The 17,948-nt window shown below is 40.9% G+C and overlaps 1 protein-coding gene across 4 annotated transcripts in view; it reads left to right on the forward strand.

Moving 5' to 3' along the window:
• The window catches only part of LOC120515362 (collagen alpha-6(VI) chain-like), a 325,957-nt gene that overhangs the window by 280,601 nt on the left and 27,408 nt on the right, over window positions 1-17,948 (forward strand). For 2 of the 4 annotated variants that reach the window (XM_039736240.1, XM_039736241.1), the window contains exons 37-40: window positions 622-1,296; window positions 12,177-12,279; window positions 14,741-14,904; window positions 16,427-16,597. In XM_039736240.1, coding sequence (XP_039592174.1) covers window positions 622-1,296; window positions 12,177-12,279; window positions 14,741-14,904; window positions 16,427-16,597 — 1,113 coding nt within the window. The remainder of the gene's footprint in view (window positions 1-621; window positions 1,297-12,176; window positions 12,280-14,740; window positions 14,905-16,426; window positions 16,598-17,948) is intronic. The other 2 variants (XM_039736242.1, XM_039736243.1) reach the window with 1 other exon arrangement.

The raw sequence follows: 17,948 nt of genomic DNA on the forward strand, positions 1-17,948 counted from the left end.
GGTTTGCATAGTGAGGTGCAAACCGACAGCCCATTTCAGTCCCATTGTTGTTATACTTGTAAATTTTGGGAAAGTGTTTATTTGATATTTGGACTTAAGTCTTCACACATTATACACTTCGTGTCAAAATGTTGTCGTTAATACTATAACATGAAAAAAAATTCTGTTTTAGTTATGTGTTCAACATTTCTTGCCTCTCATTTTCTGTCATCCTACATTTATGCAGATCGTTGTAGACACAGAACAAACATGTAATGCATGTGTTCCAAATAACGAGATATTAGTTACCCCGTACATCTCCAGGCACCTCACACCCAGATGAAGAGACTCAAGCTGGGAGAACTTTTTGTCCAACTTGAGCTGCGGCCGTGATGGGTTGGGATTGCAGGCTGCTTGCTGCTTGTGTTAATCGACACATTTACAAAACAAAAGATGCTAATGGAGAGGTGTGAAGGAATTTAAAGTGGGCCGGGATTACGAGTTTTTTCTTAGGCTTATGGGATTCTAGTGTTAAGGGCAGCCTGGTCAACCCGATTGAGATTACAGCAGGTGGGGTCGTCACGTTGGTTTTGTAAGTCACAAGCAGAGATGGAAATGTTAACCTGTTTGTTCACATTACAGATGTGTGCTCCCCATCAGAGGAATGCAGCCAAGTCAATCTCCTTCCTGTTCCACAGTCAATAAACATGGACCTCACTTTTGTTGTGGATGGCTCACGCAACATACAGACAGATGAGTATGAAGGGATTAAAGAGCTCCTGGGTGCTGTGCTGGATGACATCATCGTCAGCGATCAAGCAAGGCCATCTTCTGCAGGAGCTCGCATTGCTGTGGTCCAACACAGTCCCCTGAGCCACGCACCGAGACAAGGCCAGTCCCCCGTCACCCTGGAGTTTGACCTCGAGCAGTACCGCAACAGGAATATGATGAAGAGGCACATTTCAGAAAAAATGAGGCAAGTCGGGGGATCGTCTGGTGTCGGCTACGCCATTGACTGGGTGATGAAGAACATTATGAATAAATCCAGGCCCAGGAGTTTGAAAGTCATCTTCGCCATCGTCGGAGGAGAGACGAGCGAATGGGACAGAGAGAAGCTTCTTGAGTCTGCACTGGTGGCGAAATGTCAAGGAGTGGCCATGTTTGTCTTGATTGTGGGGAGGGAATTTTCATCGTCCCAAATTAAAGATCTTGCCAGCGATCCTCTGAGTCAACATGTGGTTTATTTGGGACGAGTGCAACTCCCGGAAATTGAGTACGCCGAAAGGTTTTCCCAAGCGTTCTTCAGCCTTCTAAATAGTAAGTTCAGCCTTTACCTCAGAATTCTACACTTAAAAGATGTAAGTTTTCTCTAGGACTGAGCATTTCTCTCCTGGGATGAGAAGTTTTGGGAATGTTACTTGTGTTTTATGAAATTATGTCTGTGTGTGTCTGTCTCTGTGTGTGCGTGGGTATGTGTGTGTATGTGTAAACTCGATAACTCAAAAAATGCAACGAGATAGATGGGTGAAATTTGGCGTGTGGTTGTTACACCAAAATTGTAAATCTGTAGTAACTTCTGGGCCACATCCATCAACCGGAAGTGGTACTTTACCTGGACACACAGTGTGCATTTCCCAGTCTCTTGCAGTATGATGGGCAGGTGGCCCCGCCTCTTGGGGGACCGCCCACAAAACACACAGTGCAGAGCAGAATACACACTGACACTTAGAAACTAAGTAAGCAGCACTGTTAAGATAAATAAATCGGGAGTGGTCTCCCCTTGACTTTCTCGTATACTCCGATACAGAGATGGATATTTGAGGAGTAAATTGTAAGACAATGATTATATTTTTATGTACATTAAAGAACCATCAACAACAAATCAAATTAAGAATATACTGAACAATTATTATAAAAGTAAAGTTGAATAAATTGGACTCTGCAGCTGCATGAATAAAAGGTAAAGTACCACTTCCAGTCAGCGGAAATAGCCCAAACGTTGATAGAAATCTACATTTTGTATCTAATACTTGTATGCCACATACACAGACACAGTTCCAAAAAATCTTTGGACGATTCCAATACTTTCCCTCTGCTTCGTATATGAGAAAGTCAGGCAGATCTAAAAATTAGAAATTCATCAAAATCTCGAAATGGAATTTTTGGACAATTCCAATACTCTGCATACAAGAAAGTCAGGGAGGTCTAAAACGTTGAGATTCATTAAAATCTCGACATCGAATCTTTGAACGATTCCAATGCTTTCCCTATACTTCATATACGAGAAAGAAAAAAAACACATCCATGTATCAGTGTTTCAGCATCATACAGAGATGGAAAAGATCGGATTCTTGCAATATTACTGAGATGAAAAAATGCTGTCTTGATAATAGTATTGAAATGAGACTGGAGTGTGAGACGTTTAAGTATTTTACTGGTTGAACTTTCACAGATAGAACAGCCATCAATATTAACACTCAAGTTCTCTCACAGATGTCCACATATGGTTGGTCTAACAACCAATAATTCTGTTTAATCAGCATTTAAGAGCAGAAAGTTCATATTCATCTATTGTTTAATTTCTGACAGACACGCCTTTAAATTTAGAAGTTGAGAAAGGCCATTTGTCTTTATAGGTATCTCTGCATATAAAAGGCAAAGCCTTCACTGACTCCTCACTACTTCTCCCACTTTCCATTTAGGTGGGAAGCTGAAGTTTCACGTGCTTATTATTCCTTACAGTGTACTTACAAAAGTTCGGTATGTTTCATGTCCTATTGCAACACCCAAGCGGGGGGGGGAACAGGTGTACCCCCTAAACTGTATATATAGAGTGTGTAAACCCCTCCTCACTATTTCTGCCACTTCCAATATACGTAGTAAACCCAAATTTCCCGTGCTCATCCTTTACACTGTACTTACAAACATTAAGTATGTTTCATTTCGCACTGTGCCCTAAAAACAAACTTTCGAAAATAACGTCTTCTATTTGGTGGTTCTCACCATAATGCCATAAGGAACTTTCGGAACTGACCTCTCCTTTTGACAGTTTCATTCCTTATTTCCATTAACAGCACAAGGGCTGCCCCCGTTCCCCTTTCCTTTTTCCGCACACCTACCACGTGGTTGGCTCCCTGCCTATATACATTACCGACATCCCGTGCTCATGTGCCTCCTCACTCGCTTCCTTACTTTCCTCAGCTCTTCATCGTGCTCACTGCTCCCTTCTTCTTTAGTTCACCACTTCATACGTATTATTGTTGGCCTTGCTTCACGTCTTCCTGCTGGTGACTCCTGCCTTTTCGTTTACTCCACCACTTCAAGGCCATCATTGTTGGGCTTCCTTACTTGCTCATGTACGTTTTCCTGGTGCTGACTTCTGCTTTTCATTCCCTGCTCCAACGCTTCTCACCTTCCTTCGTACGTTCTTTCTCATCGGGTGCAAGTTTACCCCGAATAACATGTCTATTCCAGCGATCACCATCGATCACAATTTCACCGACTCGTACCCAGTGGTTTCCATGCCTGCCTCTTCCATTCTCTGTCTTACGAATTGCATGGCCATATCAGTCTAAGCCTTGATATCCGCAGAGACATTGTGTCTTATGTACTCAATGACTGGGACAGGTTCAAGGTGTGGACTGATGACGGTACAGGAGACAAATATACTACACAGGACCACTAGAGCAGTGAAATGCTTAAGTTCTCAACCTATGGTTCTGCATGTGAACTGAGAGCAGCCACGAAATTGTTTCTACTGTTTATAGAAATGGGGAAATATTTTACACCTTACAACATTTACAATCTTAAATTAAACTCTTTACAATCATCAAATTCATTCGCAATTCTACAAAACGCCTACGACAATTACACTGACAATCATGTTACATTATTTTTAAAATGTTTTTCCTTTTCTTCTTCATTACTTCTTTAACACGCTATTTCTCCGCTGCAAAGTGCGTTATTTTGCTAGTACAGTATATACGAGCTGTGAATCATCAGCGTAACAATGAAAATGAACACCATATTTACAGATGATGTCACCAAGGGGAAGCATATAGATGGAAAGACATAATTCCAAAAATAGTATTTTAGGATTCGGAGAGGTCTAAAGCGTTGAGATTCATCAAAATCTCAACATCGAATTTTTGGATGATTACAATACTTTGTAAATGAGAAAGTAAAAATGAACAAACTAAACCTAACTAGAACCCCAGCTTTGACCCACGCTTCAACATAACACCAGCTGCCTTTCTGGGCAGGCCAGTGCCACCCTGGCACTTATATGGCCTCATGCCCGGGTGTAACTCAAATGACAATAAAAGCTGGACGGCTCAAATCGACTGCTGAAGGAAACATCACGATGGTGAGAGAAAAGCCTCTTAAGGTGTCTGTCCAGCCTCCTGATTCGCACTGTCCAGCAGCGGCGTCTGTAGCAGAGCTCCACTCTCAGTAGGCTATCTGACCTTAAAAAAAAAAAAAAGAACAACAGAAATGAAAACTGTTGTGGTAACTGAACAAATGTTACATTTGAGTTGCTGACATTAAACATTTCCGGCGTTCTTGCCAGCCGCCACAGCTGCATCGAGGTTCAAGTCTAAGATATGACAATGACTACAGAAGTCAAACCATGGCTGGCAAGTCCACCTACTTTATGGATGTTTTATGTGAAAAAAATTAAAAATGACTGCAGAAAGGCACCGGGATAACCACGGCTGTCTTAGAGCCCCAGAGACCCGGGTTCAAATCTCGGCCTACTCAATCAGTTTGTGTGATTTCCTGCCTAGAATTTCAAATCAAACATTTAAGAAAAAAAAAAAAGCGTGTGGCACTCATCCTGGCACTTCAGAGCACTTTCATGTTGTAGTCAATGGTGTACAATCACAAAGCGAGTGAAGACCCTATTTACAGTGAATTCGGAAACTTTGTGCATATTTTATCGTGTTGTCGATTTCATTTTAAGAGGAGAAATTTGCATTTATTGCCCATCAGTCTACACTCCATAACCCGTCATGACAAAGTGAGCGCACGTCTTCAGAAAGGTTGGCAAATAGATTCAAAAACAAAAACTGAAATCTCTAATTCATAGAAGTCTTCATACCCTTCATTCAGTCCCTTCGGCAGCAAGTCCAGGTTCGGGTACTTCTTGGGTAAGCCTCTACAAACTTTGCCCACCTGGTATTTGGGATTTGGTAGATCCTCTCAAGTGGACTTGAAGCTTCCGTGAACTGCCATTCCTAGGTCTCCCCATTCATGTTCAATGGGGTTTACGTGGGCTTTGACGGGGACACTCATTTGTCCACAAGCCATTCTGTTGTGGAGAAACCTTCAGAAAAAATGAGCAGAGTCTTCAGAAAGGCAGTGCGAATTTAGACTTTACTGCACAGCTCAGAAAACCATTACAGAGCACATAAAGCCTGTCACAGTTCATGAAGTGAGCCCCGAGTGTATGCTGAGCCCCAAATTTATTACACTTCTTATCACAAAAAAACATCAGTTTCCCAGTATCTGCTCTACAGGGTTTCTCATGATGTTGTCCCAACTCAGCCCCTTCTTCCCATAATAATCACCAGGGGCCTTGTACATAACACCGTGCTTAGAATTCACACTAAAACATGGCGTACGGATAAATATCAAAATGTGTGTATGCACAAAAAAATTCAGATGCACACTTCCGCTACATAAATCCCGGTCTGCGTGAAATGTAACGCTCATGCATGCGCTTGCCACCCCTCCCAGACTACTCCCAGAATTACGCCTTTTAATATGCAAATCAATATAAATAGATAGATAGTGTAGTTGGCAGGATTAGATAGATTGATAGATAGATATGAAAGGCACTATATGATTGATAGATAGATAGATAGATAGATACTTTATTAATCCCAAGGGGAAATTCCCATACTCCAGCAGCAGCATACTGATAAGAAACAATATTAAATTAAAGAGTGATAACAATGCAGGTGTAACAGACAATAACTTTGTATAATGTTAACGCTACCCCCGAATTGAAGAGTCATAGTGTGGGGTCTCCTCAGTCTGTCAGTGGAGCAGGACGGTGACAGCAGTCTGTCACTGAAGCTGCTCCTCTGTCTGGAGATGATCCTGTTCAGTGGATGCAGTGGATTCTCCATGATTGACAGGAGTCTGCTCAGCGCCGTCGCTCTGCCATGGATGTCAGACTGTCCAGCTCCGTGCGTAATAGAGCCTGCCTTCCTCACCAGTTTGTCCAGACGTGAGGCGTCCCTCTTCTTTCTGCTGCCTCCCCAGCACACCACTGCATAGAAGTTGGTGCTCGCCACAACCGTCTGATAGAACATCTGCAGCATCTTATCTATCAGTCTTCTAAGGAAGTATAGTGTAAATATAATAGATAGATAGATAGATAGATAGAGAGATACTTTATTAATCCCAAGGGGAAATTCACATAATCCAGCAGCAGTATACTGATACAAAGAAACAATATTAAATTAAATAGTAATATATAATAAGTGTTGCTAGTATAAATAGCCCCTTAAGTTCAGTGTTCTGTGAAAAGACAATGGCAAAAACTGTGGGAAAAAGAAGAATTTCAGCGAATGCCAAGTGGAGTTAATGAATAACGTACTGTTGGTTTGTTTAAGCAGTGGTATAAACAGCAAAAGGAAGCTGATCAAAAGTTCAAGTTCAGAAAGTCGCACAGTGCCCAAAATACGTAAAAAAAAAAAGTAGTCAGATATCAGTGTCGCCGTGAAAAGGCGAGTTGTAGCCCACCGTCTGAAGCTTATTAGGGTACAGAGAAAAAAATATAGAGACACAGTGGGAACAAAGCATGAAATGTCAACTGTAATCCGTAGTTTATTTTGTCATTAAAGCAGAACATCATAAACTTCATCTTTAAAATTGTTTAATTTACTAGTTTCTCAAATCCAATCGTAACTAAAGTAGCACATTAAATGCTTTGTTTTGTATTTGATCTTCAATTGCTCTATGTGTGTGAATCACTACGTCCTTCTTAAACCGGCTTTCTCTTCCTCCGACAGGACACAGAATCCATTACATTCGTGATATTACAGCTCTCTGAATTACTTCTTATTACTCAAAGCGTTTAATAACAGTATAATAAACATTTGATTTAATTTCATACAACTAAATACTGCTTCACTAAAAATCTTTGTTCAAAAAACACTGCAGTACGCCTACGTTCCTAGGAAATGAAAGACATACCACTGTTTTCTTTTTGTTGAAAGGAGAGTCAATTATTATGCAGGCTGAGAGGGGTGCACAAACTTTTCCATATGACTGTATAAACATGGGGAACTCCAGTCTCTGTATTACTTCTCACCTGAAGAAAGGGTCTGAGTTGCCTCTGAAGCTGGCATATTGTAATCTTTTTAGTTAACCAATAAAGGTGTCATTTTGCTTGACTTCTCACTACATTCATAATGGCTAACACGGTACAACACCCTAGTACTACAACCATAGAAGACACCGAAATGTACCGCTACTACATGGAATCGAAGACCCAGTGGAAGAAACTGGCACACATGGATAGCGACATCTTCTTCTTAACGAAATGGAAAATCTTATCCCGAAAGGCGTCATGATAAGGAATCCAACCATACACGCTTTTAATACTCGGTTTGCAGAGCGACTTTGTGCTAGGACATCTCCAAGGATAAGAAACCACTTAATCAAAATTTTCTAAAACATTAAGAAAAACCCAATTTATTTTATCTCACATCTAGGATTTCAATTCTTCTGTACTGATAATTAGTTTAGATTATGTATTATGGATTTTATTGTTCTGTGGTCGTCGGCGTGAGCGATAATTAGGGTTAGGGTTTGGGTGTGAATTTCCCCTTGGGATTAATAAAGTATCTATCTATCTATCTATCTATCTATCTATCTATCTATCTATCTATCTATCTATCTATCTATCTATCTATCTATCTATCTATCTATCTATCTATCTATATCTATATATATCTATCTGCCTTCATATCTATCTATCTATCTATCTATCTATCATATAGTGTCTTACACATCTATCTATCTATCTATCTATCTATCTATCTATCTATCTATCTAATTAGAGGTTTTCAGCTGCGATTATTAGTATGATTAAATAAAGTTATAAAGCACAGGTTAGGAATATTTCATTATAGGACGGATCATTTATGGTTTATCATTAAGTTAATTGAACATTTCAATCATGTGAGGTTTTCATTATAACCGCGGTTTTCATTTATTCCATTGTAAATGAGCAGCTACTAGGGTACTGGCACTTGGACATGACATTGACATTTGACACGTACTCTAATAACGTATAAGCCGTGTTACTACATTTTTATGTTTCATTCAATTTTATTTCTAAGTATGTCATCAAATTTTAAGTTGTGTCTAAACAACAGTGTACAGATTCCGTTTGGCAGCAGTTTAGATAGAGTTCATATCATAAGCTCATAGAGAGCAGCGAGCCGCGTACTCATCACAAATTTTAAGAAAATTACACTGAATAATGGGTCGGGTGGCCCCACCTCGCCACCTCACTCATCAATGGATGCCCGGGCTGGTTTTGAGACCCAGTCTGCTCCTGCACACCTGTGAACTAAAGTGCGGAAACTCCCACGCCCGTATTGTGCCCAGGAACCGCTCTGGCCACACTACCACCCACACCCTTATTATTTATTTAAAAAACAGGCCATTCGTTTAGAGCCGTGGACCTGCTATATAACTTGGTGACTTCTTCACGGGTATTGACTTGTGGGGACGGCGCTTAGTCAGTCTTCAACTTCTAACAGCTTCTTCATCATCATGGTCTGTCTGAGTATTTACAATATGTTGTTGTCGGTTTGCCTCCAAATACCATCACGTGTTCAATGTTCTCTTTCAGTTCAAATGAAGCATCCCACCGTTCAGTTGCCTCTGCGCGTCTGCCATTTTGAATATGAGTTGCGCCTCTAAGACGTCCTTTGGCAGCGTACTGCCCACCAATCAGGGAAACGTAATTGAAAGCAGAGGATTGACCAAAGTGAATGGGCCAAGCTGGGTGTTCAATGTCTTGACTGACAAGTGACAACAACCTTATGGAAAGAGGTGTTGGCAAATAAACAGTGCTACCTTTTGGAAAAGTCGCATTTAAAAGAAAAACATTTTTTTAACAATAAGGCCATTGTGAAATGATAACGACTTTGTTTTTCACAATATCTCAAAGGCTTTTATTCAATTATGTGTTCTCAATTTATTGACTCATTTATATTTATATATACTGTATGTAGCATGCGATTATTCATTTCAGGATTGCCCTTTAATTTATTTCATTTCAGCACAAATGATTTTCCAGAAGGGAGGAACCCAGACTGAGGTGTAACCCCAGGGATGTGTTGCTCGATCTTCTTGTTAACCTTTTCCTCCATTAATTTCCCTGTGATGCACATTAAGCTTACTGGCCTGCTGTATAGTTACCAGGATCAGCTCGGTCTCCCTTTTTATGTTTACAAGCTTCCAGCTTTTAGGAATTTCTCCAATGTGTGGAGATTTTTGAAAAATACGTGCAAAGAAGTGTAGAGAGGTTCTAGCTCTCAGTGGATGGTCTTGTAACAGTCGCCCACCTCTTGTTTCTATGGGCTTAATGCTGCCTGAACTGGAAGGGGCAGGGAGAGGGATGGAGGCGGGGTCAATGTCTTCTTTCTGAGGAGGGTTCAGGAGCTCCACTGGACAGCCAATAAGAGTGTGTGTTTATGTCACATGATCCAGAAAGTACAAACTCCAAGAAAGACAGCACTGTGGGTCACTTCTACTACACAACATGTCCAGTGGATTGTTGTAATGTGAGTAGAAATTGGTGCGCTGGGAAAGATGCAAATGACTGATAGGTAATGCTGAGGCTGCTATTCATTATCGAAGGCAGGCAATGTGATTGGCTCGTCAATGGAGCAGAGCTCTGGATGGAGGTCTGCAGCTGAACTCTCTTGCTTTTTCTAGGTTAGATGGTTGAGGGCAAAGAGGAGGAAGGCTAAGTCGCTGAGTCACTCTCAGATCCCACCCAAACCCTCAGATGCAGACTTAACATACGTGCTTTGACAATCCCCATTTTCATTGCATTAGTCCACATGCTAAGTCCATGTTACTCATTATCCTATTTTTCAATTTAATGAAAAACTTAATACTGACACTGTTTGGACACTGCCATCATTTTTCTCTTTGCTTTTCTAATTTAACTTTCTTTGTCTCGCCAACATCTGTCTGTGTGTACATAGAAGTGTTGCCAGGAAATGTGATGTACATCCCAGCACTCCTTAAAACTCGCTTTATCAAATCTGTGTGCGCATTATGTAATATTCTGAAAGGAAACAGACGGCCGTGAGGTGTGACACATTTTACTTGTTAAAACGTAGCCTGGAGTTTCTTCTTTGGCAGACACTCCGCTTGGCTGACTTCCCAAGCCTAACAAATGTCAGTGAAGAAGGAGGCTGAAGCAGAAACCGCACGGCACATGTGAGAAACGCAGGGTGAGGGCCCTGAGCCCAAATGCCAGTAGAATGAGCCCTCAGTTCTGTCCTGGGATTCTGTGCTGGGGTCTGCACTCCAACAGTGCAATCGGGAAGGATCTCCTGTCAGATAGACAGATAGATAGACAGATAGATAGATAGATATATATTAGCAATGGCACCATATAATAGATAGATAATAAAGGCACTACCCTGTATATGATTGATTGGTTGATTGATTGATTGATAGATAGACAGATAGATAGATAGACTTTAATCTTAGTATAGTAGGCAAGATAGATAGATAGACAGATATGAAAGGCACTATATAATAATGATAGATAGATAGCTATTAGGACAGGCACTTTGAGATAGATAGATAATAAAGGCACTATATGATAGATTTTAATCTTAGCATAGTAGGCTAGATAGACAGATATTAGGAAAGACACTATATAATAGATAATAAAGGAACTGTATGATAAATAGTTTTTAATCTTAGTTTAGCAGGCAAGATAGATAGATATCAGGAAAGGCACTATATGATAGATAATAAAGGCACTATATTATAGATAGATAGATTTTAATCTTAGTATAGTAGGCAATATAGTAGGCAAGATAGATAAATAGATAGATTGATAGATAGATAAACTTTAATCTTAGTATAGCAGGCAAGATAGATAGATAGATATTAGGAAAGGCACTATATAATAGATAATAAAGGCACTATATAATAGATAATAAAGGCACTATATAATAGATAGATAATAAAGACACTAAATGATAGATAGATTGATTGATAGATAGACTTTAATCTTAGCATAGTAGGCAAGATAGATAGGTATTAGGAAAGGCACTTTATAATAGATAGATAAGGCACTATAAGATACAAAGAATTTAATTTTAGTATATTAGGCAGGATTAGATAGATATATTGATATGAAAGGCACCATATAAGACAGACAGACAGACAGATGCTATATATTTAAGAGGAAAGGCATTATATGGTAGGTAAATAAATATGAAGGGCACTTTATAACATAAAGATGAACAGATGTGAAAAGCACTATATAATTGATAGGAAAAGCATTGATAGACAGACAGCTCTCAAACCCAGAACCGTCAATAGCTCTGACCAAGATGAGCCAGCAAAATGAGGTTAAAATTCCCAATGACACAATTCATCCTTTTGAAAAAAAAGTCCCTGGCCATGGTGCTTCTTTCTGTCGCTCTTTCATCTCTCTTGTTCTTGTTCTCTCTTGTATTCCTCTCCCTGTTTTAGTTCAGGCTCCCTTTTTTATACCGGCAGCTGCACTGGCACTGTTTACAGTTTCCGGGGCAGTAAGGAGGCCATCGACCGAGCTACACGTGTCTACAATTGAATGCATGATGGGCCAAACACCACATCAACCTCCGCCACGCTACCAAGCACACACTTGCACCACCTCCGAAGCCCTTGTACTTCCTTTTTTATTAAACTAATAATTATGTGACTCCCACAGACCCCGCTATACCACACCATAGGCCTAGCAGCACACAGCATCACAGTGGCCAGTTTCACAAAATGGTGGCTACCATTACTTCACTGATTGGACAGATAAAGTAAGGCCATCATTTCCTACGCATCTAACATGAGCCAAATATTTTTAAGATACTTGTTCATTTATTTATAAAATTTGATTGAATTTGTACCCCCTGATTGAAGATCTTCCGTTTTGCCCACAGGTGGACTGACCAGATATCCTCCTGCGGTTCTTCAAAGACAATGTGAAGGAGTGACTGCAGGACCAGCGCTAGGAGACGCGTTACGCTCCGGACCAGTCAGCAGGTACATCAAAATCTGAGGGTCCAACTGAGCTCACCTTAAGACACCCAAATGAACTTCTAATTATACTGTGTGCTGATTGGTCAGTAAATAACTTGCAGTTTAGCTTTGTTTCATGTGTTGAATTTTATTACTGTGGCCATTGTTCTTGTTTCATCGTGTTTTCCTTGTGATGGATTATTCATTGTTTTCAAATGATTCAATGCTAGTTTGGTTAACGTCTGCTCACCGCCATTTTTCCCCCAGGGTAGCTACTTTGCATCGGTGTTTGCTATGCAGAGAGGTGGTACCGGATGTTATGCGAAGGCAGGAGCTGTAATTATCCAAGTTTGATGGATTCCAATAATCCATGCGTTTACTTTTCATTATTCATTTTTCTTCTGAGTTCATGGCGCCTTACTTTTTGTTTTTGTTTTCTATTGCGGTTCTTGGGTTTGTCACCCTTTCTCAGTTAGTCTTATGGTTATGACCTCTCGACTCCACGCTGGGACTGTTCAGGTTTTAGGTGAATCCTGTCAGTCACCTTAACAGCCATTCTGATTATTCTAAAAGGTTCTTCATGGGCACAACCATGTGGACAACTGCAATGACAGCTGCAGGTTTTGACAGGGCGAGTGGCAGAAAGAAAGCCATCCCTTAACAATAGAATTACCAGAGCCTACGCAAAAACTTGCAGATCCGTCCCACCTTAAATCACTTCTCACCTCTCCATCAGCGTCTTTTGTCTTTTAAATTTGTGGCTAAGCAGCCTGCTATCACATCTCCCCACCGCCACACAGTTTTCTCAGCTCAAGTCTGTTTACTTGCATGTCAGTTTCTTAGAGTTGTTTAGAGTGAGAAGTCAAGCAAAATGACACCTTTTATAAATACTGTATCGTTATGTGCATTATTTATTATATGCATTTCATGTGTGTTCTGTGTCTACAACAATCTATGTAAACACATCGTTAAAACAGAAACGTTTTTCATGTTTTAGTAATAACTGACAAAATGTAGACATGAAGTGTATAATGTGTGAAGCCTAAAGTCCAAATATCAAAGAAACACTTTCACAAAAGGTACAAATACAACAGAACAAGTATTTACAGCATTTGATATTTGGAATTAAGGCTTCACACATTATACACTTCATGCATATCATATTTTTATTTATTATTATGAAGGTGTCTTATAACATTTGAGATATGAGTGGTTACATTTCTTTTGTTTTGCTAACTGGCGTACATGCAGATGAAGCGGTCACATAATGGTGTCAGTAGTGGGATCAGAGCTCACAACCTCAGGGTTTCAAGCCCAAAGTCTTGGCCACAATGCCACAATGCCTGCCTGGCTTTTCTTCCAGAATGAGTCTGATCTGACTGGAGCGCAGCAGTACAAATTAGAGCAACTAATAGTTTAATTCAGAAGAATACAAGGACTACAGTTTTGTACTTCTAGTAAAGTGTTTTATTAAGATTGTCCATGCATGTCACAGCTTAACGGGGCTTATGGAAGAGAGATAAAGAAGAGAGTGCAGGCAGAGTGGAGAAGAGTGTCAGGAGTGATTTGTGACAGACGGATATCACCAAGAGTGACTGACAGAGAAGATCTACAGGACGGTAGTGAGACCAGCTATGTTATATGGGCTGGAGATGGTGGCACAGGAGCTGGAGGTGCCAGAGATAAAGATGCTAAGATTTGCATTGGGTGTGACGAGGATGGACAGGATTAGAAATGAGGACATTAGAGGGTCAAGTCGCATTGGACGGTTGGGAGACAAAGTCAGAGAGTCAAGATTGCGTTGGTTTGGACATGTGCAAAGGAGAGATGAGGGATATATTGGGAGAAGGGTGCTAAGGATAGAGCTGCCAGGCAAGAGGAGAAGAGGAAGGCCTAAGAGGAGGTTTATGGATGTGGTGAGAGAGGACATGAAGGTGGTGGGTTTGATAGAGCTAGATGACGAGAACAGGAAGATATGGAAGAAGATGATCTGCTGTTGCGACCCCTAACGGGAGCAGCCGAAAGAAGAAGAAGTCCATGCATGTCACTGTATATCACTGAGCACACAATGCAAACACTTTCAAATCGCAAGGAAAAAATGTCAAGACACCACTTGGAAGATCTGAGCCCGTTGTGTGACTTTGTCTGAGATCTCTACTGGCACTCAAGGGGAGACACCCATGAGAATTCTGTGAGATTTTTTTTCTCAGAAGAGAAATCTGAGAAGCAGGAGACAGAAGACAATGACGTCTCCATCTTATTTCTTTCTGATCTCGTTGTTGGGGGGAACCAAAAAGATGTTAAGGAGAGCGCTGTTTTCATGGTTCACACCTATTGAAAGGAATAGCAGGTTGTCTGAAAATTGATTTGGCGGAGAGTTAAACCTCCATAAGTAGCCGCGGTAGAGATATTCGATTTATAGTCTTGTACCATTACAAGTGTTTGTTGTTACTGAAATTGTTCACATGTGATTTTTCTCTATTAGGGTGGCATTTGAAAGCCTTTCTGAACGTAACACTAAATACATCACCAAATCGATAGAGGAGCAAATTGGGGACACCGTCTCAGTTTTAGAAGAAATTAGAGAGGCGCCTGAAGACGATGACATCAGTTCTGCAACTGAAAAACCTGCTCATGCCGTACAGTCAGGTAAGAAATTAAATTTCTGTCTGCTACCAGAGAGAAGCCATTTGAGCTTCACCTGCAAGTGCCAATGTGGCGGTTAGTCAAAGAAGGAAAGTACAGCAGTTGGCCCAATTCGTGGCATTGCTGCGTGGCGAGTGTATGGTGACATAGTGGTCTGCCTGGGCACTGTCTCTGTGGAGTTTGGGTGGTCCTCTCATGTCCATGTAGCTCTCACCCAGGTACCTCAGGTTTTCTTTCACATTCCAAAGATGTGTTCCTTGATGAGTCTGGGGGCGGGGGCATTATGGACGCTAGTGGGTCCATTCAGGACTGGCTCATACCAGTGGGCCCGATATTTTATTATTGTCACTTTCAGTATTTGATATTGTGACAGATAGGGGGCGCTGTCGTCCCATTGAACTCTCAGACTTGACGCCAGACACCAGGTAAAAGTCCAATAATAATTTTTATTTAGATCAATACAGTGCGCACACGCCCTCCACTCCACTATATTCATATATCACTACACAATAATTAATCAATAAACAATCCTCCACTCTCAGACACATTGCCATCCTTCCACCCAGCTCAGCTCGCCCATCTGGGATCTCCCATAGTTTTTTATAGTCCATGACCCGGAAGTGCTTCTGAACCCCTGTCCATGTGACTTCTTAGCACTTCCGGGTCAAATCAAAAGTCTTCTTTTCTTCAACCCGGAAGCACGTTATTTCCTCTGTCCATGTGACTAGGACGCATTTCCGGGTTGTAGGTGAAAGCCTCGTTGCTCCTCCCTGCAGCGCCTTCTAGCGGCCCCTGTGGTATCCAGTTGGGCTGTGGATGAAAACTCCAATGTCCATAATTCCCAGCTGGCATTTGGGCCACCTCCATGCTGCAGGGAGGGCTCCACCTGGCGGCCTGGGTCCACAATACTCACACTTGTGAAGTGTGCCCCGTAACAGTCGAGTCTGAAGGGTCCAAGTTGAACAAACCAGCAACTTACACTACAAAATATCACAGATGCAAAATCTAGAAAAACTAAATTGAAACAGGAATTGCTTTGCTTTTATTTTAGCAAATTCTACTAATGGGGCAAGCAACGTTTACTTCAAATCAGCTAAATCATCTTCAACAAGCCCACACACCTTTCAATAAGGGGGAAAAACAAGATCTAAGGGTTGGATATGAACACGTCACTTGATTAGATTTGCTGTGGTGCAGTGAAGTACTGGGGGACCCCGACGGGAGCTTTATGAACGACTAAGCTGACGCACTTTGACAGACGTAAAGTACAAACAAATGACACAGAAACAGGAACGTAAACGAGCAAGAAGGATTTGCTCAAAGAAAATGTGCTGAAGGTGATTTGATTTGTCCAGCTTTGACAAAGGCTTGGTTGACAATTTGGGCCTGAAAGATTAGGAGGTCCCGCCATTGTGGGGTGGGCCTCATGTTCCTGTCATTGCTTTCTCATTGCAGTTCATTTGCTGTAACTTTTCTCATAATGTTAATTCAAACTGAGAGAGTGACAAGACTGTTTTGGTTACAGAACGCTGCCTGTTGGAAGTGGACCTTGGGTCATATTGCGGAAACTATTCCCAAAGATGGTACTATAATAAAGCAATCAATGCATGCGCCTTGTTCTGGTATGGCGGTTGCGATGGTAATGAAAACAGATTTAACACGGAAAACGAGTGTCTCCATGCATGCTCCGCTGCACGTAAGTCATTCCGAACTTCCGTCGAAAACTCTGGGATGTTGGCAAATTGTACAGCTGAATGTTGGGTTGTGCTTCAGTGTTCTCTGCATGTGCTGGAAACCTTAGAACAATCTGGATGAGAAGAAGTCATTCAGCCCACCAAAGCTCACCTGGCCTGTCCTTTGACTTCCTCCAAAACCAGTTTTGGCAGTTGAGCCAAATAAAAATGATACAAAACATGAGAACATTTAAAAATGGTGACGAGAGCAGGTCATTCAGCCTAACAAGATTGTGCAAAATAACATCAAGTCGAGTTTTGAAAGTCCCTAAACTCCAGCTATCCACCACACTCCTTGGTCACTTATTCCAAGTGCTTGGGGTTCTCCATTTCCTAATGTTTGTGTGAAATTTCCCCTTAACGAGTTTCCAACTGTGTCCCCGTGTTCTCGAGGAACTCATTTCAAAGTCACCGTCTCGATCTACTGGGCTGATTCCCTTCATAATTTTCAATCAGGTCACCTCTTAATCTTCTTTTGCTTAAACTGAAAAGGCTCAGCTCTATTGGCGTTAGAAAGTAACTCGAACAATAAATAACTTAAAAAAAATTATCTTTAAAGGAAAGCTAATGCCAAACGCCTGTATTCATGTATATTATGTGGCGGATCTCAACCTGTGGGGCAGGCCCCCGAAGTAACAAAAAAGGGGGCGCGAAGATGTGAAAAGAAGAAAACAAGAATCGAAAATATGAAAAATACATCTATTGAAACCAAAACAAATTAATTTAAACTACATTCTGATACTAGAAAAATAAATAAAGAGTTAGATAAATGTCAATACAAAGTTAAGTTGGTATAATAAAACTTGTAGCGGTGTATCGGCAGCAAAAAATATAGGAATACATTTTATTAGGGTTTCAAAAAAATGTTGGGGGCGATTAAAACTGTTATGAAAACCCGGGTCACAAATACGTAAAGGTTGAGAAACGCTGATATAGCGTAATAAACAGATTCCAATAGCTAAAAAATTAATTTAGAACAAACATAAATCATAGCAGAATCACATTTTGTGCATAATGCTGGAGGAAGTGAAGTGAATCAGAAATGGGAAAGGGTAAAAGATACAGACAGTGAAATAGCGAACACTCTGAAGTGAGCAAGTGAGCGGTAACAGGGACTACTAAGGAGATTCTGAGTGATGAAGAAATTGTAGAGGGAGAAGAGCTGCTGAGATTAAATAGGCTGAAATCAACCAAATCATCAGGACCAGATAATAGCTACCCCTGAGTTCTTCAGGGGGCTAGCGAGTTCAGATATAAACCCTTGCCACATATTTTTAGGAAGTCACTGGACACTGGGGAGATTCTGAAGGACTG

Source organism: Polypterus senegalus, chromosome 15, assembly GCF_016835505.1.
Source record: "Polypterus senegalus isolate Bchr_013 chromosome 15, ASM1683550v1, whole genome shotgun sequence".
NCBI classification, from domain to species: domain Eukaryota; kingdom Metazoa; phylum Chordata; class Cladistia; order Polypteriformes; family Polypteridae; genus Polypterus; species Polypterus senegalus.